Below are 26,966 nucleotides of genomic sequence, written 5' to 3' on the forward strand. Positions count from 1 at the left end.
CATAAGTTGAGTGTTCAGTATTTCATTAATGAAAGTGACGCATCGCGTAGCATTTGGAGAGGAGATGCAAGAAATGACAGGATATAGAGTCTGTTACTATTGCAGATTTCCCTACTCAGTGGACTTGGAGGGACTGGCACACAGGAGCTGAGGGGGGGTCTTGGGGGTCTGGCATGTAGGAGCTAAGGGCAGGGCCTGGGGGCTGGCACACAGAAGCTGAGGGCGGGGCCTGGGGTCTGGCACACAGGAGCTGAGGGTGGGGCCTGGGGGGTCTGGCACACAGGAGCTGAGGGTGGGGCCTGGGGAGGCTGGCACACAGGAGCTGAGGGTGGGGCCTGGGGGGTCTGGCACACAGGAGCTGAAGGCAGAACCTGGGGGGCTGGCAAACAGGAGCTAAGGGTGGGGCCTGGGGGGCTGGCACACAGGAGCTAAGAGCGGGGCCTGGGGGCTGGCACATAGGAGCTGAGGGCAGGGCCTGGGGGGCTGGCACACAGGAGCTGAGGGTGGGGCCTGGGGGGGCTGGCACACAGGAGCTGAGGATGGGGCACGGGCGCTGGCACACAGGAGCTAAGGGCAGGGCCTGGGGGCTGGCACACAGGAGCTGAGGGTTGTGGAGAAGAGCAGGTGATGGGACAGAATGTGAGCAAAGACCAGCCATGGGAGGTAAAGCAAAGAAAAAGCAATATTTAAAACCAGGGTGGGTAAAGATGACTTTAGGGAAGTAATTCTATGTTAAATGACCAAGATTTTGCAGTTAGTTTTTCTGTTGTTATTTTGTTGTGATCAAGTTTATATTGCAGTTTCTTCAGGAGATTTCTGTAGACTTTCTAAAGTTGAAGAATAATTTAGGCAGCAGAGCACTGCTGGTTCACAGCAGGAGCTGAGCACCAGGAGCTTGGGTGTCCACAGCTCCTTCACTCCTGAATGAGCGTTTCCTGTAAGCCAAACACATGCTCTGTGCCCCTGGGTCGTGGGCTGCTAGGAACCGCCTGGTGGCGGGGTGGGGGTGCCAGGCCAGTTGAACTCTGCTCTCTTTGCATGATAGTGGGGAACTCCAGAGAGCTCAGATGGAAAAGTGAATTGAGCCTCTTCTGTACTGGTGCAGGGGGAAGCTTCCTGGGTGAGGCTTCCCTAACCTGACTCTCTGGATTTCATGCAGCGCATTTAGTTACATTGTAGCAACCCCTTTTCATCACAGTCTTTGTGGTGCAAAGTCTTAATGTCAGCTCAGTAAGTGCTAGTTGCTATTTAACCAGCTGGATCTACAACAAAGTAAGCCTTCCTTTTGCTGCAAAGCCTGCCACCTTCATGCTCCCACTGTCAGCTAGTGTCTCCAGCAGCACGTGTGCATGTCATAGGACCTCCATAGATATTTGCTCCACGGATGTACAAGTGAACAAAGGGTTTTGGTAAAACTTAACTCGCCCTCTGAATTATGAATACACAGAGACAGCTATAGCCAGGATAAATTTCTTTTCTGCTCCTTACACCCTTGGCAACCTCTGAGGTATGATTTGAGCGTCTCTTCATTAGGAATTCAACAAGACCAACTTTCTCATTATGTGGGGCAGCACACTGAGTAATAGGAAATCTGGCTTGGCTACAGTATCGTGCACAGCGGCCATGGTCAATAAACATTTATTGAATGACTGTCTTATTACCAAGGCTCTGCAGCGGTAAGCGTCAGAGGCTTCAGTCTGACCATCTGCTCAGTGGGAGGCTTGTGACGATAATGCTTCATACTGGGTGCCTGGTCCTTAGCTCCGGAAATTCAAGAGAGATCAGCACAGGCTCTCTGTCAGAATACACAGCAGTATCCGCGAGGCAGCTGCGGGTCAAATTGAGGTGCTGAGATGTGGCTATTTTTGCCTGGCACCAGGGACACTCAGAAACATATGGAAGATGCTGTCACAACTGGACTTTTCCCCTGGGAAGCCTTAGCCAGAACGGATGTCATCCGGTGGCCAGTTGTGACAAGATGGCTCCTTCTCTTGTCACCTAATTCCTGTTTACAGTCCTCACTGCCCGCCTGACTTTTCTCACATGAAAATGTACAGGTCAGAAGCCATAAAACACAGTTCGGGCTACTTTTGTTGCCTGGCTGGGAGCTGCCGGCCCTGCCCTATCCACTGCTCCCTCCCCCTCCCCCTTCCTCATAGATCAGCCATGTTGTATTTTCTAGAAAAATTAAAACAGCCATGGTGTTACCCTCTGTGAAGTCCAAGAACGCACGACCCTCTTACTACCTCACACTGTAGCTTTCAGGGTCAAATGAGATTTAGTTGTTAAAAGAAAATAGTAAACCCTATTACTATGGAAAGAGACACTAAGATTTCTGCAGCTACCTGCTGTTAACTAAAGGCACCATGAAATGTTACAAAAAATTTCAAGAAAAATAAATATGATTAAATTCTCGGACAAATAATAATTTCACCTTACTCAAATAGTTGTTGTTTGAGGTGATCTGGGAAAATATGGACATACTTACAGAAATGAATAGGTGGAAACTCCCCTTTTATGAGGTAAATAAAAGGGGGAAGTCAAGGCTCAGGAAGCCGCGAGAGCTTGCCGCTGCTGCATCTGAAGAAAGTGGATTATATTTCTGCCTTAACCTGGTTGAGATTCTGTGGATGAGATGTGACCCTTTTAAGACTAAGCTTGAACTGAGGAGAAAGCTGGGGCCCACAAGGGCAGGACGCCCTAGGCAGGAGCTGGCAGTTGTTCCTTCCTACTCTACAGACCAGGGTCACCAGAAGCAGAGAGCAGAGCTGAGGGAGGGAGGCCAGCTCCGGGGAGACGTCTTCCCTGCCTGACATTCTTCTAGGCCTTGCTTCCAGTCTTGAAGATACACGGGGTTCGGGGTGTCTTGGCATCTCTTGTGGGCTTGGTTTTGCCCTGACTTGTCCACTCGGTTTGCGGATGAAGAACACATCAGGAATTAGGGTGTCCATCCTGAACACACAGCGACTGTTCTGTGGTCTCTCCACTCATGCTGCCCTTCCTGATGCTGATGCGCTGCAGCCTCTTGCCCACGCTAACCTGGATGCCAAGCCCAGGCAGGAGTCAGGGCTGCTACATGCAAACACCAGATGCCGAGCCCAGCCCTCACCAGACAGGAGTCAGGGCTGCCACATGCAAACACCAAGTCAAGAGAGGACGTTAGGCAGCGAGGGAACAGGGAGCGTCCTATGTGTTTTCATGCCAGCATTTGTCATTGTAGTTTATTTTTTAATTTCTTCAGAATAGACATATATGGAAAGGGGAATTGAAACAGAAAATAAAGATTAAGATGTTCACTTAAAATAAGCAGGAAGGTTGAAAGAAGAGGACGGGGGTGGAATACTAAGGCAGGTGTTGTGCCCTGAAAGCCTGCTCCGTGCTTTAGGTGAGTTGTGTAGCTTACCACTGCAAAGCCCTGTGAGCCGTTGGCACTGTTATTGCTTTATTTTCATGCATAAACATTCTCAGGCCTTGAAATATTTGACCACTTGCCTCTCATTCTGTTAGGTGACAGAGCCAGGATTCAGGCTCAGTTTTGCCTTGAATTGAGAAACCTGGCAACTGTGTTTGCACCAGAGGTGCACACTTGACCTGGGTCATCCTTTCATAGGTCAGAAAGGTTAGGCTAAGTTGGAAGAATGAGCTATTCTTTATGTAAAATATCTGCTATGTTAATCAGACAGTTAAAAGGGACACTAAAAATGGTAAAGGATTGCATTTACTGAACACTTTCCCATGCCAGGTAGTATCCTAAATTCAAGTATTTGTTTATTTTATTTTCACAACAATCCAACGAAGTAGGGGTAATCATTTTGTCAGTTCACAGGTGCCAGGAACTGAGCACTTAGGACATGTGTCAGTGGCAGAGTCAGGAAGTAAAAAATTCCAGGAGCTCGTGCCTGCTGTAGTCAGGGTTTCACTGCTGTGAAGAGACATCATGACCACAGCGATTCTTATAAAAGAAAATATTTAACTGGGTCTGGCTTACAGGTTAAAGGTTTAGTTCATTGTTCTCATGGCAGGAAGCATGGTGGCGTTCAGGCAGACATGGTGCTGGAGAGAAAGCTGAGAGCCACAAAACCTTTGACTCAAAATCTGTCCTGCCTACAAGATGTGCAGGGACAAAGAAGGAATTCTACATCTGGATCCTCAGGCAGCAGGAAGAGAGGCTCCAGGATTTGAAACCTCAAATCCCACTGGCACAGAGACACGCTTTCTCAGACAAGGCCACAACCACTTCAACAAAGCCACGCCCACTCTGACAAGGCCACGCCCACTATGACAAGGCCACACCCACTCTGACAAGGCCACACCTCCTAATAGTGCTGCTCCCTAGTGAACAAGTATTCAAACACATGAGTCAATGGGGCGGGGTATTCCTATTCACACACCTCAGTGCCTGAGCCTGTTCTTTTGACCTCTCTCCCCTTTCATCTCTGTGTAATTACTGCTTGAGCATCTCACTCCTGCACCCCGTGGATACATTGTCTAGAGCTGGCATCGTGGAGCTCATGTTACTGTATTTTTTGGACCATAAGACACACTACCCCCCCCCCCACCAAAAGTGTGGGAAGGGATTAGGGTGCACCTTATGGTCCAATTGCTGCTTTTTGTTTTTCTGTTTTCTGTTTCTTTTGCTGTTTTTCTTATTTTACTGCTCTAAAAACTGGGTGTGTCTTATGGTCAGGTGCATCTTATAGTCTGAAAAATATGATACCTCAAGCTGTCAGTGTCTCTTATACCTCCACATTTACACTAGGCCTTTGCTCACCCACTACCAACCCCACTAGAGACAGCTTTCAGCAGCCACAATATTTCTTCATTTTTATTACACTTTCTATAACATATTTCAAAGCGTCTTGTCCCCGAGCCATATTATTTTAGATTCTATAGCAACTAGATCTAGCTGTAATTCTTTTATGAAGCTTTAGAGCTCACATTCCTGTCACTTGAGTGCTTGTTCAAAGCTGTGGCCTTGGGTTCCATCCCTATGTGACCTTCCTCCTCCTCTCTGTCTCTAGGATTCCTCTGCCTTGTGTTCAAACCCCAGGGTCAGAAATTAGACAAAGACTTATACTCTCAGCCTCTTTGGGCAATCAGAATGTGTGTTCCGTTATTTGGCTCTACCCATACCCTGACAGGTCCCCGGGGAAGGCACTTCCTTTGGCACTCCCTTGGGTGGTAGCGCTTAGGCCCTTGGACAGTAGAGTGCAGGGTCCATTTACTGGACTCACAGGTGCTGCTCCCTGCTCTTCCGTGTTTTCCAGCACACTTACCTCTCCCACGCTCTGCTCCATGGACACCGCCCCTGTCTTAGCAGTGATGACTGCAGTCCCACTCTTCCTTGCCCCTGCACCTCCTCCTGCTCCTGTGTAACACCCAGCACAGCAGAGCCTTTCCCTCTTGTGTCTCTCACCTTTCAGAATTCCTCCAGCCACGGGAAACCCATCTTGCCCAGTTCTCTCTCTCTCTCTCTCTCTCTGCTTCCTTTCTGCACCTCTAGTCGCAAAATGAGGCTGGAGAAACACACGCACACTCATACACACTCACATTCATACACACAAACACACACCACACACACTCACACATACAATGACATACACACACTCATATTCATACACACACCCCACACACATTCACACACACACACACAAACACACACACACACTCACACATATACAGTGACACACACACACAAACACACACACACAAACACACACACACTCTCACACATACAGTGACACACACACACAAACACACACACAAACACACACACACTCTCACACATACAGTGACACACACACACAAACACATACCACACACTCACACATACAGTGACACACACACACAAACACACACACACACTCTCACACATACAGTGACACACACACATACTCTCACACATACAGACACACACACACACACACACACACACACACACAATGAACATTCCCCCAGGTCAATCCATTAATCTATTTACTGGACAGTGTTCCCAGCTCTCCTGGGTCGTTGTCTATGCTGCTCCGTCTGTGTCTGTAGTTCTAGACCTTCACCTGACTTCACACCCTCACTAGGTCATGCTCAACCCTGACGCCTGCTGGCAGTCTCCTAGCCGCCATTTATAGAGCAGCCCTCCGGCCCCTGGGAACTCCTCTACTATGCTGCCTGCATTCCTTCCTTGTTTCGTAGTTATTCTCGTCCCATCTGTGAAAAGAAAGATCCTGCCTGTCATGTTCATGACCAAAGTTTGAATTTAAGAATCTGAAAACTGAGTGGATTGCATGTGTGCAGGACTGTAAACGCTGAGACCGTGCGGCCGCCGTGAGAGTCTCGTGCCTGTTCTCCTTCAGTTGGAAGCTGGTGAGAGCCGGCCTGGAGCATCTGCCTCCTCGCTCTTCTGTTGGCTCTTCTGGTTAAGCAGCGTGCGCAGGCTCTGCACATTTGGAATGAAGGGGTTCCCAGAAGATGTGGAGCTGGTCCCAGAGCTGGCATCTGAACTGGGCAATGCCACCCTTGCTTTGTCTCCGAAAGGCTGTACCCCTGTAGGACTAGAGTCTGTCACCCCACATGCCACTCTGCTACCGCCTGCCATGTCTCCATCTTTGAAACTGGGAATTCAACCTCAATATGTACCCTCTTTCCCTGCAGTGATAGAAGAAACCATTATCATCAAAGCATTGATGGGATGCCTCCCCACCCCACCCACTTTCAGCCTTCCCAGAGGAGCAGCCAGTAGGCAATAAATAGTAGTTGGCATTTGTAGTTCTAAAAGAAAGACATAGAATGAGTGTAACTTAGAAGGAAAGGTTCCCTCTTCTCCTTTCCTCTGGATGCTTCAGAAAAGCCTGAGTTCAGCTGGTGAGCTCATCCTCCACTGCTCTGCCAAATAAGGACCGCCACCTTCTCTGGAGGTTTATGACTTGTGAAGTGAGGTGGCACAGTGACTTATTTGAATAAAAAGTATGAAGAAAATCTCAGGCGCTGCTTACTCAGTTTTTTAGACTGCTGATCTGGCTATAGATTTAGCAGTAAAATGGTTTTTGTCCTTTATTAAAGAGAAAAATCACCATCAGAGATGCTAGTCCAAGTAGAAAAAGCATAGAGGCAGGTCATATTCCTGAAAAGCAGTCTCTCTTCTTAAATGGTTGGCACCGGCAGTGCCATAGCAGCCTCACAAAGCTCCATGAGAACCGCAAGTGCAGATGCATCACAGCATTCACTGCTGCATAGAGGTTTCTGTCTCTGATGGCTTCAATTTCTTTCCTCAGTGTCTTAAAGTTTTCATTATGCAAGTCTTTGGTTTCCTTGGTTAGAGTTATACTGAGATTGTTTTGTCTTTAAGGCTACGGTGTAAGGTTTTGTTTCCACAGTTTCTTTCTCAGTCTGTTGTCGTTTGTGTACAGGAAGGTTCCTAGCTTTTGTGTGCTAGTTTCATGACCTGCTACTGTGCTAAAATGTTCATCGGCTGTAGGAGTTTTCTGGTCAAGTTCTCAGTGTCTTTTGTATATAAGTTCATATCATCTGCAAGAAGAGACACTTTGTCTTCTCCCTCTCCTAACCTACCCCCTCTATCTTCAGGTCTGTTGCTGCTGTAGCTAAGACTTCAAGTCCTGTGTTAAGTAGGTAGAATGGGGTGGGCGGCCTTGTCTTGTCCCCGATTTTAGTGGGATTGCTTTGAGTTTCTCTCTGTTTATGTTGACGTTGGATGTGGGCTTGCTGTATATTGCCTTCATTATGTTGAAGTTTGTCCCTTGGGTCCCTAGTTCCCCCAGAGTGTTGGCATGAAGGGATGCTAGATTTAGTGGAAACCCTGTGCTGTGTCTAATAATCATACGGTTTTGTTGTTCAGTCTGTGTATGTGCTGGGTCATGTTTACAGACTTACAGGTGCTGTACCATCCCTGCAGCTCGGGAGGAAGCCTATTTGATCATGGTAGATAATCTATTTTTTAATTGAAAATAGATTCATGCACTACATCCTAATTACGGTTTCCCTTCTACCCCGCCCCCAGCTCCCTGCCCCACTTCCCACTAACACAGATCCATCCCCCCTGCATTTCCTCTTCAGAATAGAGAAAGACCCCAAGACATGACAGCCAAACGGGACAAAGCAAGATACAATAAGACAAGGCAAAAGCCCAGGAATCAAGACTGGGCAAGGCAACCCGCAAGGTAGAAGGGTCCCAAGGGCAGGCAAAAGAGTCCGCGGTTCACCGACTCTCACTATGGAGAGTTCCCAGAATTGCCAAGCTAACAGCCATACCATGTACAGGGCCTGGTGTTCACTGACTCTCACTATTGAGAGTTCCATAGAATGACCAAGCCAACAGCCACAGCATGCACAGGGCCTGGTGCAGACCATGCAGACCCCATGCAGGCCACTACAGTCTCTGAGTCCATGTGAGCCCTACTTAACTGATGCAGTGGGCCATGTTTTCCTGCAGTCTCCCATCTTCTCTGACTTCTCCAATCTCTCCTCCCCTTCTTTCATGGGCTACCCCAATCTCTCCTTCCCTTCTTCCATGGGCTACCCCAGCTCTCCCTTCCCTTCTTCTGTGGGCTACCCCAATCTCTGAGAGGAGAGACCAGGTGGAGATGGCCAATTTAGACTCCGCATAATGTCTGGCTGTGGATCTCTGCTCTTGCTCCCATCTGCTGTGGGAGGAAGCCTCTTTGATGGTGACTGGACCATAAAGACATAATGAAACAGAGAGTTGGCCCTTTGAGAAAATCAACAAGATAGACAAACCCTTACCATAGTAAGTATAAGATGGAGAAAGAATAGCCAAATTAATAAAATCAGAAACCAAAAGGGGGACATGACAACAGATACTGAGGACATCCAGGGAGTCATAACTACATGCTTTACAAACTGTACTCCATCAAATGGGAAAGTCTAAAAGAAATGGGTAATTTTCTCATTAGATACTGCTTACCAAAGTTAAATCAAGATCATATAAGTAGTTTAAATAGACCCTTGTGAAATAGAATCAGTCCTCAGAAGTCTCCCAACCAAAAAAAAGCCCAGGGACAGATGGTTTTAGTACAGAATTCTACCAGACATTCAAAGAAGAGTTGATGCTAATACTCCTCAAATTATTCCATAAAAGAGAAGGAGCATTGCCACATTCATTTTATGAGCCCACTGTCACCCTGGGAGCCAAACCACATAAAGACTCAGAAAAGAAAGAGAATTACAGACCAATTCCCCTTGTGAACATAGAAATAAAAATAATAAGATGCTTGCAAACTGAATCTAAAACGATGGTGGATGATCTTTCAGATGTGCTCTTCTATCCGGTGTGTGAGTATTCCACTGAGAAAGTTGGCATTTATGTTCATAAGGCAAATGGCCTGTGATTTTCTTTTTTGATGGGCTTTTGTATGGTTTATGTGTCAGAGTGACTGTGGCCTAGTAAAAAGAGTTTGGCAATGTTCCTTCAGTTTCCATTTTAGGGAGTAATTCGAAGAGTATTGGCGTTAATTCTTCTGTAAGGTCTGATAGAATCTGTGCCCTGGGCTGCGTGTTAGAAGAATTTTAATTACTGTTTGTATTTTACTAGGGATTTTGGATTTATTTAAATTGCTTATCTGGCCTTTATTTAATATCAGTAGGTCATATCTATTAAATTTATGCATTTCTTTTCAGTTTTCCAATTGATAAAATACAGATTTTTAAGGTATGTCCTTACGATTCTCCTGATTTTCTTGATGTCTGTTGCGATGTCTTCCTCTTCATCCCTAATTTGATCTATTTGGGTCTTCTCTCCCTTTTAATTAATTTGGCCAAGGATTTATCAATCTTATTGATTTTTCTCAAAGAACCAACTCTTCGCTCCATCGATTCTTTGTACTGTTTGATGTTTCTGTCTTATTTGCTTCAGTTTCAACTTTGATTAATTTGTGCCATCCATCCCTTCCGGCTATTTGTTGTTGGTGGTGGTCTAGACCTTCCAGGCATGTTATTGAGTAACTAATATGCGATCTCTCTGATTTTTTTTATGTAGGTACTTAGTGCTATAACTTGCCTCTTAGACCACCTTCATTAATTTCAGGGTTTGGTTTTTGGTTTTTGGTTTTTCAAGACAGGGTCTCTCTGTGTAGCCTTGGCTGTCCTGGGCTTGCTTTGTAGACCAGGCTGGCCTCGAACTCACAGAGATCCTCCTGCCTCTGCCTCCCCAAGGGCTGGGATTACAGGCATGCGCCACTGCACCCGGCCCTTCTTAATTTTTATCTCGACCCATGTTTTCATTCTTCAGTTTGAGTTCATTTCATGTACTTTGTTTTGTTTTGCTGTTGTTTATTCCATGGGCTCCAAAGAAGAACGTGATGTGTGTGTGTGTGTGTGTGCGTGTGTTTGTGTGTGTGTGTAATGCTCTGTAGATGTTGCTAGGTCCCTCCCATTTGTGGAATTATTTACCTCCCATGTTTTTCTGTTTAGTTTTCATCTGGATGACCTGTCTGTCTGAGAGGGACCAGTACTGCCGTCTCCCATTGTCAGTGTGTGACAGTCAAGGTGGGATTTTAGCTATAGTAATGTTTCTTATAGGTACTTGAACACCCTTGTGTTTGCTGCATAGATGTTTGTGATTGCAATGTCCTCTTGCTGGATTGTTTCCTTTGATGAGTATGTAGTGTCCTTCCCTATCTCTTCTGATTTGTTTTGGTGTGAAGCCCATTTTGTCAGATATTAAAATGGCTGCACCTGCTTGCTTCCTAGCTTGGGCCTGGCTAATGAGAAATTTTCCTTGCAGTCTTGAACACTGTAGTAGGAGTGGGCATGCTACCCTTTGGGACTGAGTTTCTCATCTTCCCAGCTCAGAGTAGTCTTCCTGCAGGGAGCCTGCCTCTCCCTGTGGTGTGCCGTCCCATCCTGGAGAAAGCCTTATTCCACAGGGAAGTTCAAAAACCTTCAGAAATGCCCACGGACAGCACTGGCCTCTGCACACACGTGGCCCGCTCACTCATCAGCGACTCTGCCTTCATCCTACACAGATGCTGCGGCTGCTTGCCTACAGACCTCCTTCACACATCTTCAAGATTCAGAGTCTGTTTCCTAGGGAACCTCACATTCAACGTAGCCTGTGCCTACGTTCTTAGAAGTAATTATGATGACTTCCAAGTTTATTAATGTCATTAATTGTAGGACGACCACAGGACTCTGAGTTAAGTGAGCTTCTCTGCTGACCTTTGCTATTTTATCTGATATTTTGCTTATTTCCCAAATGAAGGTAGCTGAATGACCCCACACCATATTGGTCACTGTTTCAGTATTATACCAAGTCATTGTACCCGGTGGTCATCCCCTAAACAAGGGAAGAAGAGAGCAGGCAGGCAGTGTTGCCTGGCTGTTTGTTCCAGTAAAGGTTGGTTTGGGACGTCGTATTGGTTCCCCCAGGCTTCCGTGAAAAATTACAACAAACTTGCACCTTAAAACAATAGTTCTCTGGGTCAGAAGTCTGAAATTAAGGTATTGGCTGAGCTGATTCTCCTCAGGTCCTGAAGGAGAGTGGAAATCTTCATCTCTGTCCTGGCTCTGGTCGTTGGCCGCCTCCAGACCCTGATTGCTTATTCCCTGCGGACTCATCTCTCCGATTGCTGCCTTTTTTCTCATGCAGTATTCTCTGTGTGTTATCTCTGCATGGCCTATCCTTTTAAAAGAATGCCAGGTCTACTCTGCTATGATTTTGTGGAGTTTGTGGGGTTTTTTGTTTTGGTTTGCTTTGGTTTGGTTTTTGAGACAGGGTTTCTCTGTGTAGCCTTGGCTGTCCTGGACTCACTTTGTAGACCAGGCTGGCCTCAAACTCACAGTGATCCGCCTGCTTCTGCCTCCCCAAGGCTCAGATTAAAGGTGTGTGCCTCCACACCTAGCTTCTGATATGATTTTTTAAATTATCCTAATTAATTGCATCTGAAAGGCCCTTGCGTCAGTCAGCTTTTGATTGCTGTGACAGAACAGCTGAGAAAACTTATAGAAGGAAAATGTACTTGGCTCACAGTTTCAGATGTCTCAGTTCATGTTGGCCCTGTTGCTGAAATCTGTGGTGAAACGGATCACAGCCAGGGCCATGTGGTAGAGCCGAGCTGGGTGCCCCAGAGGCAAGGAAGTGGGGCAGGAAAACAAACCCTTTAAGGGACAACCTAGTCACCTTCTTCTTCCAGCTAGTCACGTTTTATGGAGGCCTACTAAGAGGCTTCGCGGCTTCTTAGTAGCCCATTAAGTCATGAACCTATCAATGCGTGAAACTACTGAGCTGAAAGCCTAACGATTTGGTAACCCAGATGCCTCACCTGCATCTGATAACAGATCAGGTTATCAGATCAATAAGTCAACACTGCGGCTGGGGTTGGGGAAGTTTTCAAATCCAAACTCTTCAAGCTGTATTTCCAAACAAGGGGACATCTAAGATTCTGCTGCTTGTGAGTTCTAATATCTAATTGTTAGGAGAAAATATCTAATTCACCACATAGCAAAGGAGAAGCATCCGAGATACACTTATTTCTTGATACCTGTATTTATGCCGTTGATAACATAATTTTCCCGTTCTGCCCTTCAAGCACACTGACCCAGATGTGCACAGTGGGCCACACCCAGTGACAGAAGGCTCTTTGAGGCCTAATCAGTTACATAATTACTGTCACCGAGGGAGAGTTTGTAAAGCAGCGTGAGCAAAACTAGGGCAGGGATCATTACCCGGACTCTGACCATTAATTTTCAGTCAAACTGAGAAAGGAGCTTTGGGATTAAAACAACCCCACTTTGGAGAGAGCTTTTATTCACTTTCTAATACAAATTGTGAGAAGGCCATTGAATGCACATAGTAAAACCATGTGAGGAAAAGCCCCACAGGGTGCTGCTTACATATGCTGTATAAGGGTTCTACACTGCAGGCCATGAGCAAGGTGACAAATACCATCCGCTGAGGTCCCGCCAAGCCTGGGAATGACCTGTATGCCCATGGGAGAATCCTGTGGCCTTTTCAAAGCATAAAAACCCTTTGCCTCTGCTGTCTTCCAACACCTGTTTCTATCTAAACCCACTTCCCTGTAAAGTGAAGGACATTTTAATTTAACTAATAATAGAGAGTGGGCGGGCGGGGCGTGGGCGGGGCGTGGGGCGGGATGCTTCCTGATCACATCAGAAGTATTAACAGCACACCTGAGAAGCCGTTGCTGAGCGTATCCATCCAAAAAACATTCCCCTCCCTGTGTTGTGCAAGGAGGAAGGTTCCTGGTGCACACCCCTCTCCAGGAGGCTTTACCTCAGAACTTTGTAACAATTCTGTTGATTACTCATCATGTTCTCTACTACTGTGTCATGTCTGGACGTGGGAACTTGCTTCCAGCTTGAACTCATAGGCACCAGGATACTGGTCTCAACCCTTGCGGCTGAGTCTGAGAGAATAAAAGCACTCAGAGAAGACAAGGTAAGATCTTGGTGCCCCAAGCCCTCAGCTGCTCTCCCATGGCTCACCAAACCAAACTCAGAGGGGAAAAAAGAGCTGGTGAGCTTGACCCAGATGAAATTGCTGATACTTGATTTATTTTGACTAAGGAAAAATCACACTTAAGAATTATTTGATCTATTATAAAAAATTTAAAACCTGTTTTTGGCCAGCCACATTTATGTACTCACATATTACCTTTCATAACCCTCAGTATAACCTACACATTAGGTTTTATAATAGTTTCTAGTTTCAATATGGAGAATTTGGGGCACAGAAAAGTTAAATAATGTCCCGAGATTATTTCTGGCTTAAACATAAAAAGTCATTTGAGTCTAGTGAAATATTTCTAGACATTGTAGTATGACCATCTCCAAATTCTATGGTTGAGGCATTGAAATTGAGAAGGCTAATCTGCCCTCAGATTTCAAAGGACATAGGGTCGCTACAGATGGCTCGCCATGGGCTTAGGAGTGAGTGTTGAAACTGGGCAGCGCTTTGAGTGGTGTTGACTGGGACTAGCCATATCCACAGCAATGGAAGAGGCGTGAGTGGAGGAGCCGGATGGATCCTCGAGAAGATCGTTTCAGTCCGTTGTGTCCTGTGCAGAACTGTCTGTGCTACTTGCTGACAGACGCACAACCCTCACCCACCTTTGCATAAAGAGCAGATACGCAACAACCAATATGGTATTGGTGGCCCCTGGGGCAGGGCAGAGGGGAGAAGGGAGACAGCTTTCCTTGTGATGCCCATCCCTGTGTCTGCAGCATGCTCTGAAAACACTGTTTGTAACGTTGACCAAGGGGTATCAAGTATTACGTTATATTTAATATTTTACAGTCTCACTGAGAAGCAGAGAAACAGTTGCTTATTTCGCACATTATTTTTCAGTGTTCCAAACGGAGAAGCTTTGGTCTTCATAGAGTTGATGTTAAGCTTCCTAGGAAAACAACCAGAGCAACGCCTCCCCTCTGCCCAGGCAGCTCCCACTGCACAGTGCTGACACACGTTTCTGTACGAGTTAAATGTGTTCTTTCATTCAGAATTTTGACCGTGTTCTTCTTACGTATCATAGGTTGTGATTGGTGTAATAATCATGGCAGAAAGTCATTTATTATGCTGGATCTATTAACATTTGATTCCTCATTAAGGATATTGCCAAATCTGCAGTTTCTTTCTTTCTGCTGACGCTCAGTTTTCACGGGGCTTCTTGATTTACTTTTATGATGGAAGTTTCAGAAGTAAATGTTTTAATGTAATGTGCACTAAGTCTTAACACTTCACCAGAACACTGTGCTTTCCCGAGAGGGGGTGCAGTGTCACCTTGGGGTACCTGCACACTGTGCTACATTAGCCAGGCTCACCAGCATCTCACCATGGCTCTAAGCAGACAGTCATGATCCCAGCCCTAGCCAGCGAGCGCGATGGGCCTGGATTTCTTCTCTGCCCTCTGATCCCTCTCTGCAGCACAGTTTCTATGGTGCATCCCTAGACCCTCTCGCAGTTTCCCACTGGAGATGTCTGCGTTGTAACTCTTCATTCAGATTCTCCCTTCTACCAGGAATCTCCCCTCTTCCTCATTTCTCTGACAAACTCCTGGTTACCCTCCTGTGTCCCCTCCACTGTCGCTTTAAGGCTTCTCGCACATGTACATTTATTCCTCTCTAAATGCCTAGCTACCATCAGCTGTGAAGGGTGCTGGCTGCACCGTGCTCGGTATCCGGTACCTACTGTTTACCTTTTAAGTAGAGCTGGCCTGGGAGCTATGTCCGTGATGTGGCATTTAAGACACAATATCTGAGAAATCTTAGCAGGATCTTACTTTAACTTCTTTATTGCTGTCCGGTGATCTGCTTCAGATTGAGGTTCTGTTCATAATGTCCTTTCTGCGGGATTCAGAGATTTGCCTTGCACACAATTTGGAAAAGAAAACAAAGTAAATACGCATGCATTCATGAATATCCACTTATTCAGGAAGTGTCTGTCAAACACCACCGCGGTCTTAGGAGCTGGAGAGGCTGTTCGTGCAGCACGTGAGGCCCACAGATATGAACCTTGATAAAAGCAGAGCCCATGTGGCTACAGAGGGCACCCTCAGCCCCGGTGCTGGTGAACAGTGCAGAGCCCATGTGGCTAGAGAGGACACCCTCAGCCCCAATGCTGGTGTGCAACACAGAGCCCATGTGGCTACAGAGGGCACCCTCAGCCCCGGTGCTGGTGAACAGTGCAGAGCCCGTGTGGCTAGAGAGGACACCCTCAGCCCTGGGGCTGGTGTGCAACACAGAGCCCATGTGGCTACAGAGGACACCCTCAGCCCCGGGGCTGGTGTGCAACACAGAGCCCATGTGGCTAGAGAGGACACCCTCAGCCCCAATGCTGGTGTGCAACACAGAGCCCGTGTGGCTACAGAGGACACCCTCAGCTCCGGTGCTGGTGTGCAACACAGAGCCCGTGTGGCTACAGAGGACACCCTCAGCCCTGGGGCTGGTGTGCAACACAGAGCCCGTGTGGCTAGAGAGGACACCCTCAGCCCCAATGCTGGTGTGCAACACAGAGCCCGTGTGGCTACAGAGGACACCCTCAGCTCCGGTGCTGGTGTGCAACACAGAGCTCGTGTGGCTACAGAGGACACCCTCAGCCCTGGGGCTGGTGTGCAACACAGAGCCCGTGTGGCTACAGAGGACACCCTCAGCCCCAATGCTGGTGTGCAACACAGAGCCCATGTGGCTACAGAGGACACCCTCAGCCCCAGTGCTGGTGAACAGTGCAGAGCCCGTGTGGCTAGAGAGGACACCCTCAGCCCCGGGGCTGGTGTGCAACACAGAGCCCGTGTGGCTAGAGAGGACACCCTCAGCCCCGGGGCTGGTGTGCAACACAGAGCCCGTGTGGCTAGAGAGGACACCCTCAGCCCCGGGGCTGGTGTGCAACACAGAGCCCGTGTGGCTAGAGAGGACACCCTCAGCCCCGGGGCTGGTGTGCAACACAGAGCCCATGTGGCTAGAGAGGACACCCTCAGCCCCAATGCTGGTGTGCAACACAGAGCCCGTGTGGCTACAGAGGACACCCTCAGCCCCGGGGCTGGTGAGCAGCACTACGGGGTTTGGCATCAGGTACATGTCTTCCCACTGAAGGCTGAGTTTCTTAGTTAGTTAACTCACTGCATGCTGTTAACAGTGATGCTAAGCAGTCACTTGGCCCTCAAGTGGCGTCCTTTTGAGTTAACCCCAAAGCTAAATGGGAATGTGTTTTCAGGATAGCTGACTTACCTCGTACTTACTTGTGTCTGGGAATAACTATATAAGTTCCTCTAGTCCTTGTGAAAACACTGTGAGTAAGCCACATTCGGCTCCATCTTACCCATCAGACATCTGAGTCAAACAAAGTGGTTTGACCAAGCTCCCACTGTGAGCAGAGGACAGCCCGGGGCCAGAGTGCTCCTTTCAGGCCCAGTGTGACTCTCATTTCCCTGAAGAAAAGGGGAACTACTCCACTGAGATGATGCCAGGGGGTCTGAGAGCGGCCCAGGGTGGCCTGCCCTCATCTTCTGAAGGCACAAAGCACAGCCAGGTGCTGGGGTCCAGTCAAAACAGCATGGCAGATGCCCCGCCCTATGCCTGGGCAAGACAGGAATGTGACTGATGCTGCCGGCACACTTGTTTCTCAGTTAGCACCTCTTTTCAAGGCCAGGACAATGCTCTCCATTTTCAGATTCATACATGGAGCAGAGTGGATAAATTACTTTGCGCTGAGATGCTCAGAAGAATATAGATTATCAAAGTTCCACTTGCGGCAATTGTTTCATAGATACTCCATGTCAAGTTTTTGAGAAATACTACCAGGAATCAATTTTTAACGATGGTGTGCTCACAAGCCCTTCCTGTCAGTGTTTGTAGTTACTAACCAATCCCGAGAGAGCATGAGATTGCACCGCAGTCACCATTTTCCCTCTGGCATCCGAACTCCTCAGAGAAGCCGGTGGTAAAGCGGCTGCTATCACAGTTGAGGCTCCTCACTCCCGAGCGCACGCCTGCCACACAGTCAAAAGCAAAGTGCGGTTCAGCAGCAGCCATCGGACACTACAGGATTAAACCTTCAGCGTTCATGAATGACTTTGAACGTGTGCATCTATGTAATAGGAACAGAGACACTACAGGTTAGTATGCTGTGAAATGATTGACAGTCAGCTGGCTCCTTACGCGCCTCTGACCAGTTCTGTAAGTGTTGTGTCCCCTCACCTGCTCCCCCAGTCAGCACTTCATTCTCTCTGAACTGATGCCAAGGGTGGTTCAGCCCGGTTTCTGAAGATGCCCATCACTTTAATTTGCTCTCTGCTTCTGAGAGTTCTCCTACCGAGTAAAGCCAGCCAGCGTGGTGGTGGTGTTGCTGCTGCTGCTGCTGCTGCTGTTTGTCGTCATCGTCATCGTCACTGTTTCATGCAGAGGGAAAAGTCAATAAGTACAGAACACGCTTTGCAGCCTCCCCCTGGGTTTCAGGACCAACGGGGAAACCCAAGAATCGGACTCGGGGATCCTGGGACCTGCTGATCCCATGGCATCCAACATGTGATTGGCTGTGAATCAAGCCACCACATTGACTAAATTCAAGACTCAGTAAATTAATTCAGTTTTACTAATGTGACTTAAAACTAAAACTTCTGTCAATATAAGCAATCATTAAACTTGAAATACTAAGTCGTCCATATTTAGAGATAGGTCTGATAAGAATAGCGTTAAACACATTTGGAAGTGAAATGCTAGATTGATTAATGTACAGTTGTTTGCATTTTTAATAATTCACTCATATATCAGATTAGTATTCACGAATGCTGTCAGACTTTATTCTTTCCCTGTCACAACACTTATTACTGCTGACAGGTATAACATGTCCACATTAATCCTTAATTCCTTCGCTCAATTTTCTAATTGCCTTTTTGGCATGCAGTGTGGCCATTTAGGCCCCTGTGATGGATTCTTTATATGGTGTAAGAATATTCCTTAAATTACAGCAGCCATTTAAAGTGTCTGAGTAGGAAACCACACTACCAAACCCTGGGATTCTTACATTGCATGAAATTAGGCTTAGCCCTGGGTACTGCAATGTCACATATGCTAGAGTTTACCCATAAGTCAGAGTCACAAATTATTAAAGAGGAAAAGGACCCTAAAAGTCACTCAGCACATTTGTTCACTTTACACTTGGGGAAAGTAACTTAGTGACTCACAGAGACACAGGCGAAGCTGATTCTGGGACACAGTCACTCTTAATGCTCATGTGGTTTCCAGCTGCGTGTGTACACGTGCGTGAGTGTGTGTGTGTGTGTGTGTGTGTGTGTGTGTGTGTGTGTGTGTGTGTGTGTGTGTGTGAGCATGTGCGTTCTTTGGGTGGTTTTCCCTTTGCTTTTTATTTTTAGCTTATTTGGTTTTTATTTGTGTTTTCTAAAAAAAGAGAGGGCTTAGAGTTTGGTAGGTGGTGGGTGGGGAGGAGCTGGGAGGAGCCAGGAGTGGGAGGAGCTGGGGAAAGCATGATCAGAATTAATTATATGAAATTTTCCCACTAAAAATTTAAATAACAAAATAATAATAATTAAAATACATTTTATGAAATTCTCAAAGGATTAATTAAAATGTTTTTAAAGGAACCAGGCAAGTATATATACATAACTTTTATAACTAAAATTCTCTGTTGGTTTCTCCTACTTATAGCCAACTGATAGGGTGGGAGAAGCCTTGAATTTTAAAAATATATTCTTAATAAAACTGTCTACATAGACTCTCAAGTAACTTGACAATATCACGGTTAGCATTTTAGTTAAGACCCTACATACTCAAATCCCAAATCTGCCCCTGACTGTTCCTCCTGCCTTGAAATGTCAGCTGACCTCTCTGAATTCCAGTTTCTTAACTATGTAGTGGGAAACAGCTGTTTCTCCTAGGAAACTTGTTGCAAAGTTATACATAACAGTGCATGTTAAGTGCCTAGCAGCCTATAGCATCCAACAGTACTCAGCACATGTTACTAGTTAGCTTTATTGTCCCTCTCATATGTCACGTTGTGCTGTTGGCTCGCTGCTACCCCGTGACAAGCCTGTCTGCTCATATCTCGCCTCTTTGACTCATACAGTTTTCACCGCAGCAGGCACTACAGGCAGGGCAAAGACCAACCCGGGGCCTGCCTGGAGCCATCATGGGCACCCAGCATGTATGGTAATACCTATAATAAGGAATTGAGAGACACAAGTATCCCAAGCTGGCACAACAATCAGGCTAAACTAAAGGGCCGAGTGAGGAATAGGAAATTAGCTTCAGGAGCTTGATGTGGTGGCACACATCTCTGACTCCAGTCCTGGAGAAGTTCAGGGGTTCCAGGCTGGCCTGGCCTGCAAAGCTAGACGCTGTCAGCAAAGCAAACAAGCAGGGCACCTCTCAGTGGTGGAACGTTTACATAGCAGCTGGGAGACCATGGTCCGGCCCACAGTCCCAGAGCACAACGGAGAAAAAGACAGAAAGAGGGAAGAAAGAGACAGGAAGGACCTGTTCTCCCGAGCTTGATCAGGTGGGGTGGAAGACTGTTCACCTCAGTAGAGTGGCTCATAGTAGGTAAAGCACCGAAGCGGAAGTAGCCGGATAGCTCCGACCAGGGACAGCTTCCTGGCTAGGTGACATGGCGTGGCTCTGAGGGATGTGTGTCACAGAAGTAACCACGGCAGCAACAAAGTCTTAGATCACAGAAAGATGGTAGATTAAGAAGACGAGAGTTGAGGAGTGCGCCCTCGCGTCCACAGATGCCCAGGAACTCTGTTCTGTGCTACGGACAACACGTGGCAGCCTTCAGGCCCATTTTGACCTGCAGACATTTTTTGTTGGTTAACAAATCTTTTAAAATTTAAGTCCTTAAACACTCCACACATTCTAGCTATGGTCACCATTTTATGCTCTTACTCTAACTTTCGCTTCTCACCCGTCACAACACTATTCAATGACGTGAGGTGAACAGCTCTTCTGGGAACATCGTCGTATGTTCCCTTAAACCCCCTGGCACTGTGTAAGGCTCTCGGAGAAGGGCCCCACTGGGATTTCTGAGGTGAAGAAAAGCCTGCTAGTTTGGCATGTTCTAAACCCACTGAGACTCTGGTCATAGCAGTTTCTCAAGACAGCCTTCTGCCTTTCAGAACATACTATGTTCTAAGATAACCCTTGAACGTGAGTGTTCTCGAAGGGTCTCTGGTAGTTTGCCTTTAATAGCTAAAAAACCTGGCAAGAGTTTAGCGTAAAATTTATGACCCATCTTAATAATGGCTGGAAAAGTCCTGTAGTTTGAAAACCTCCTGTTGTGCGCTTCCTAGACTAGAGCCCCTCGTCACATCACTGTCAGAGGTGTTTTCTCACAGCGGCTTTCTGCAGCACAACAGTCAGGAAGCCGCCGTGAAGTGGATCCCAGTGCTGAGCAAGCGCTGCAGGCTATGGGCCTCAGCCCTGTCTCTCCTCAGCGCCCATGGCAAAGGCAAGACACGTTGCAAGGTTCTGTGAGCATGCTCCGTTATTGTGAAGCAATTGTGATTCGCGATTACAGGCTTATCACAACAAAGCTGACAAACCTCAAGGCATCCAAAATATTGTCAGGTACAGCATGCTGCCATTTCCCTCTGTAAAATTCAGGTGTTGCTAAATGCTTCTTTCCTCTTAAAATCTGAAATCCTGTTTCAGCTGATACAGTGTTTAAGCTGATACCTGTCACAAATCTTTCACAATCATTTTTAGTTATGTGAATCCCTTCCAGAAGTATCAGAGAACTGGCTAGTGACTAATGACTTAGACATAATGAATGATTCATGCTTTGCTAATACCCTTCTTTGAAAATTCTTAGCGCTAAAAATAGACCAAGTTATAAGCCAGTTTGATGTAAAAATAGAATTGTAATCTCCTTTTTCATAGCTTACCAACACAAAGAGGTTTTAAAAACTATTTCCTATATAATTACAGCAGAAGTGGGTGTGTGGGTGTGAGAGAGAGAGAGAGAGAGAGAGAGAGAGAGAGAGAGAGAGAGGAGAGAGAGAGAGAGAGAGAGAGAGAGAGAGAGAGAGAGAGAGAGAGAGAGAGAGAGAGAGAGAGAGAGAGAGAGAGAAGAGAATTGTTTAAGAACAGTTCTACAGTACTAGCTTGTCATTTGGTGTAATTCCTGCTCTGTGGACCTGTTTCTCAAGCCCTTTGTCCCTTTCCACTGCTGAGTCTCCGAAGGTCAGAGTGCTCAGTAATCAGCCTGCATCCCACGTCATTCATTTTCCCTCCATTGGTGCTTCCATTATTCACGGTCTTTCCTGTGCATTTAGAAAGTAGGAAGGCAGCCTGGGGACAGTGGACTCCCAGACCATTGATTGTTTCCCTAACCCCTGACGCCGAACAGCACTGTTTCTAAAGATCCTTAGTCATATTTCAATTCTGCTATTCTAGTTTCTGAAGTCAAGTTTTTAAAGTGACTTTGGATAAACTAAATCTGTTGGTTGTTGCACTGAGAGTTAGAAAAGAAAGTAACAATGGTAACCTTGTCTGTTGGTACCAGCGGCCCGTTATTTCTTAGCAACAGTGATGGGGATTTTGATATTTCTAATAAATTACTGTCATTTAAACCTGGAATTCATTTTGTAATCTCTTGGTATATTTTAACAAATTGACCTTTACATAGAGTTTGCATCTATTAAATTAAAATATTTCAGCTGCCTAGAAATATGGTTAGAAAATGCATAGTATTTTTTTTCTGTTAGTCTTGCAATATGACAAGCCTATTCTCTAAATATTTGCATCATTGGATAATATATATGTATTTATGCTAATTCTTAACATTTTCAAAACTTAACCTATTAAATTAAATGTAAGCTTTTAAAGTACCAGAACATAGATCATACAGCTTGATACAAGTGAAACAACATGGCCAGTCGCGTTACCCTGGGACATTTTAATGCCCTTGACTTCCCACAATGGCCGCTACCACCTTTATATTGAAAACTTCCAAATTATATCTATATGAGAATAATTTTAAACATGAGATTTATGCTACTGTAAAGGAAAAATCCTTTATATCCACATAAAACTGTTGTAGCCAGGAACTCACTCTAAGTTTTACATAAAAGAGGACATATTTTATCTTTAATGCCTCATTAAGCTTTCTGGAAATGGCAATATTCTAGAACATTCTAGGCGAATGACCACATATGTCTATATTTCTTCAAAAGTTCAAATATCCTCAGTAGAAAAACATCTGAAAAAATCATTTGTTCTAGTAGTGAAGGGTGCTTTTCTGTTGTTTGTCTCTTTCTATTTAATTTTGCCGTATGCAGATAGAACTTTGACATATCAGCTATGGCCCACGTGTTATTCTCCAGATAGTGTAGCCCAGGCTGACGTTCTAGGCTGAGATGATAACCTATAGTGTCTCAAAGTCACTTTATGTTTAAGCCCCAAGTGTGTATATATTTGTGTGTAAGTAGGAAGGAGGTGAGTGTACAGATGTGTGTGTGTAGTTGTGTGTGTGCATACAGAGTGCATGCTTGTCTGTAAATGTGCCATAGAGCACTGTTGAGAACACAGACTCGGGAGGAAGCTATCTGAGTCTATGTGCCCCTCCCTCTTACTTCCTCCAAGCTGTGGAGAGTTTACACTTGCTCCTTGACTCCCTGGGAGACATGGACAAACATCTTTTCATCCTAGATAGAGAATCAACAATAGCTCCCCAAAAAATGCCACTCAAGTCTAGTTTAGTGGACGCAGTGACGTTACTGGAGTCACCTATAGGAGTGCAGGCAGTTCAGCTGGCCAGTGTCCTCCCCACCACCTGTTGCTGCTTATACACTGGGGGAGGAGCATGTGAAAACTGTCTATTTCAGGAGCTTCCTGAGACTTGTACGTCTCCCTTACTTTCTGAGTCTTACTGGCCTCCCACTAGAAGGGAATGCTTTAATTCAGGGGAAACAGATACGTAAGAACCCTCTTCTATAGTCTTGTCTGGTAGGGTACATATAAGACTTAAATCAGGATGTATTTAAGGCCATGACATATCTAATCCCTAGTAAGATAAAATGCACTGCCATCACTATCAGTTTTTTGTAGATTTACCTTATTTCTGCCCTTTTATTTATACAAGTGTGTTGATGGTCAGTTATCACTTATGTAATTCACTGAGGTAATTTTAAAGATATGCCTGTGTGAACTCTCACTTGTAAAGGGGTTTTTCTTAAATCACACATGCAGGATCAAAGAGCAGAAGAGTGGTCACAGTGTCATGGAGGAACAGAGAAGAAGGCACAGGGCCATGGCCATAAGCCCAGCTTGAAAAGGCCAATAAATCTAGAGATGTGTTGTTCAGCAGGAGGACTGTATTTAATAATATTATATTTTATATTAAATTATGCTGAAAGTTTAGCCTATGTGGAGTAATGGTAATTTTCTTGACTTTAGCAACAATGTCAGTGTTTACTGTATTAAACATGCATACATGGAAGTAATTTTTTTAAATAGATATGTCAGTTGGATATTTGCAATTGCAATCACATATATGGTAAATGAGTGATATGGCTCATCACTGGTCAGAGGGGAAAAAGCGACCAAAGCTGCATAGCTTTGTGACTTACTAGCTGCCTGTCACTGTGATGTGTCTCATGTACTCACATGAGGGCACATCTACACATCTGCACTGTCGGGGTTACGGCAGCCCCAACAACTAGGAATACAGTTTTGCTCACTAAAGAATAGAAGAAATGCAAAGACAGGTAGCCATGTCTTGTCACCTGTGAAACTCACAATGGGTTTTCTTTTGCAGGGCGCACCTAAGCCAATAGCCATCGAACCCTGTGCTGGGAACAGAGCTGCTGTCCTGACCGTGTTTCTCTGTCTACCGAGAGGGTCATCGGGTGCCCCACCCCCTGGGCAGTCAGGTAGGATGCACAAGCCAACAGTAGTTAAAGAACTTGTTGATTGAGAAGAAGAAACAGTGTCTAATGACGCTGTCAGGAACCTTGCTAAGGTCTAATTCAGAACGAGGTGATGAAATCTTATTAGCGTCACACAAATGCACACATTCTATGCATTGACATGTACCAGTGTTTCCCTTATAAGCACGTGTTGAGTGTGTGCATATTTGTGTAGTTTGCTGTAGTTTATCTGATTGTTGTAAGGACACCCATGAGCAGGCAAACAATCGCTTGGTGCTTCTGGCCAGCTTCTTTGGTCCTAGTGTGTTGTAGCTGTGATGAGAAATTTGCATCATGGATGTGGAACCAACCCAGGGGAGTCGAGTGTTGAGGGGACTCGGTGGCATTAGGAGACATAGCTCGAGGCAGACATCTCAGTATGGGTGGGATTTGTTCTCTCTCTGGCTCTAGACAAGTGGAGATGATGGGCTGGGCATTCTCTTACAGGAGGATAAGCACAGTGATTCCTGTTCTGGGTCATGCTTTGCTACCTGAAAACCGTGTTTTGTGTTTGGGAGCTGATTATAAATATGGCTTCGGGGTTTCCTCTTCTCTGGGATGCTGTCCACACTATAAACACACTCAATGTGAGTGTGATTGGGAGTCAGATCACACTCCACACTCGTTTTTACTTTACATGTTATAGTTCATCTACCCAAAATAATATTTTTTACTTTGTTTTCATTAATTTATTTAATCATTTTACAGCCTGATCCCAGCCCCCTCCCTCCTGTCCTCCCAGTTCCCCCCCTCCCAGCTCCTGTCCCCATCTCCCTTCCCCTCTCCTCAGAGAAGAGGGGTTCCCCACCCACCCCATGCCCACAGGTACCAACCAACATTCTTAATGTCTTTTCTAGTCAACTCTAATGAAAGGAATGTTTTTCAAAGCAAGGGAGATTCCAGATCTTTCGTCTCAATTCCTTCTATACATAAAACAAAGTGACAGGGTCTGGCAGCTTCTCCGTTACTGTAGTGGATGGTGAGCTTGCCTCCCTACTTATTTTATCTTTGTTTACTTCCCCACTTAACTTTGACCTTGCCATGATTTGTATCTCTCCCCCCTCCCAAAATGGAAACAATACCACCTTACACCTTCTAAGCTCCAAATGTCCAGGCTGCAAAGCCATCCAACTCGAACAGTTTCCGGCAGCCTCAGGCTCCTCGTTTACAGCCCCTGCAGTTAGCTGTGCTGCTGCAAGAATTTTTATCTAAAATTCAGCAGTAAGTGCTTATTCAAAAAAAAAAACAAAAAACAAAAACAAAAAACAAAAAGCCAAGTCTGACCCACACCCTCTCAAACATCAGGCGGTGTCTTTGATCTTTCAGCATCACCCAGGTGAGTAGCGTGCAGATTGGAGAGTCGTTTGGCACTGGTCAGATGAGATGGATATTTGTAGGTGCTGTGCCCAGCTAATGGAAGCATTGTTTTAAAGCTGGGATGGTTTCCAAAACAAATACTTCACTAATGAAAACAAGCCAGTGTGATCTGCACCAAGGTCCCTCTTGATCCCTGGCAGTATGACATACTGATGGGGAGAAAGTGAAGGCGGCTGCCAATATGCTGACCCTTTAACCTTTGAAGTCCTCTTTAGCTGATTTGAAAAGCTGAGTGGCTGTGGACCATTACTGGAGCCATGGGTTTCTGCTTTTTTTTTTTTTTTTAATGGAGAAGTGCATTATGATCCCTCATGCGGAGGCTTCTTCGCTGGGCTACTTACACCGTGCTCTCCTATTTTTTCACATTTGATCTTCCTGACAAGGTTGTGAAATAGGTAGCACAGAACTCTAAGTGAGAGGAGCCAGGTGTAGACAGCACTGCGTTTCTACACTTGAGGGATAATTGGAGTAGGAGAGACAAAGGTATAGAGCAAAGGAAAAACCATTTATTACTGCTAGCATCCCATGTGTGGCAGAGAGCCATTGCTCTGTAATTAACAATCCACGTCGTCATAAACTGAGGCGCTTGAGCTGATGATGATGCTGTCATAGGACAATGACGTCATAGAACAATGACATCATAGAACAATGACGTCATAGGACAATGACATCATAGGACTGCACAGGGAGGCGGGTGGAGCATTGAATAGTCTGCATACTTTTTCCAGGTCTCAGTGAATGATGTAGTGTGTGACTCCTTGCACTAGTCAAGACAATCTTGTTGCTTGTTTCTTTTTTATAACATAATAAATTTGCCCAGGTATTCTTAGAGAAGTAAGGATATTCTTGGATTCTGTCCTTCAAGATTCAGCTGCTATTGGCAGCATCTGCCTTGAAACATAAGATGTGGTGGATAGGATGATGGTTGATTGACAGCCATGAAGCAAGCAAAGTTAAAAAAAAGGGGGGGGGACTCAAAAGGTGGGAATACTAGCATTCATTATTAAATTCAATTTTCCTATATCATTGGTTGTTTAATAGTAAAGCATTTAGAAATAATAGGACAGCAATCTCTTGACTGTGCTGAAATGCAGTGTCTACAGGTACCTTCAGAACACAGTAGCCCTTCCTAGTCCACTCTAGCCCTCCCCACCTCCTCGCCCTCCTCTCTCTTTCTCTCTCTCT

At 45.8% G+C, this 26,966-nt stretch overlaps 1 protein-coding gene across 1 annotated transcript in view; it reads left to right on the forward strand.

The window, feature by feature from the left end:
* Window positions 1–26,966, forward strand: part of Atrnl1 (attractin like 1) — a 552,888-nt gene that overhangs the window by 438,952 nt on the left and 86,970 nt on the right. The window contains exon 28 of the mRNA XM_051146856.1: window positions 24,254–24,368. Within this exon, the coding sequence (XP_051002813.1) occupies window positions 24,254–24,368 (115 nt within the window). The remainder of the gene's footprint in view (window positions 1–24,253; window positions 24,369–26,966) is intronic.

The sequence above is a fragment of the Acomys russatus genome, chromosome 5, assembly GCF_903995435.1.
Source record: "Acomys russatus chromosome 5, mAcoRus1.1, whole genome shotgun sequence".
NCBI classification, from domain to species: Eukaryota; Metazoa; Chordata; class Mammalia; order Rodentia; family Muridae; genus Acomys; species Acomys russatus.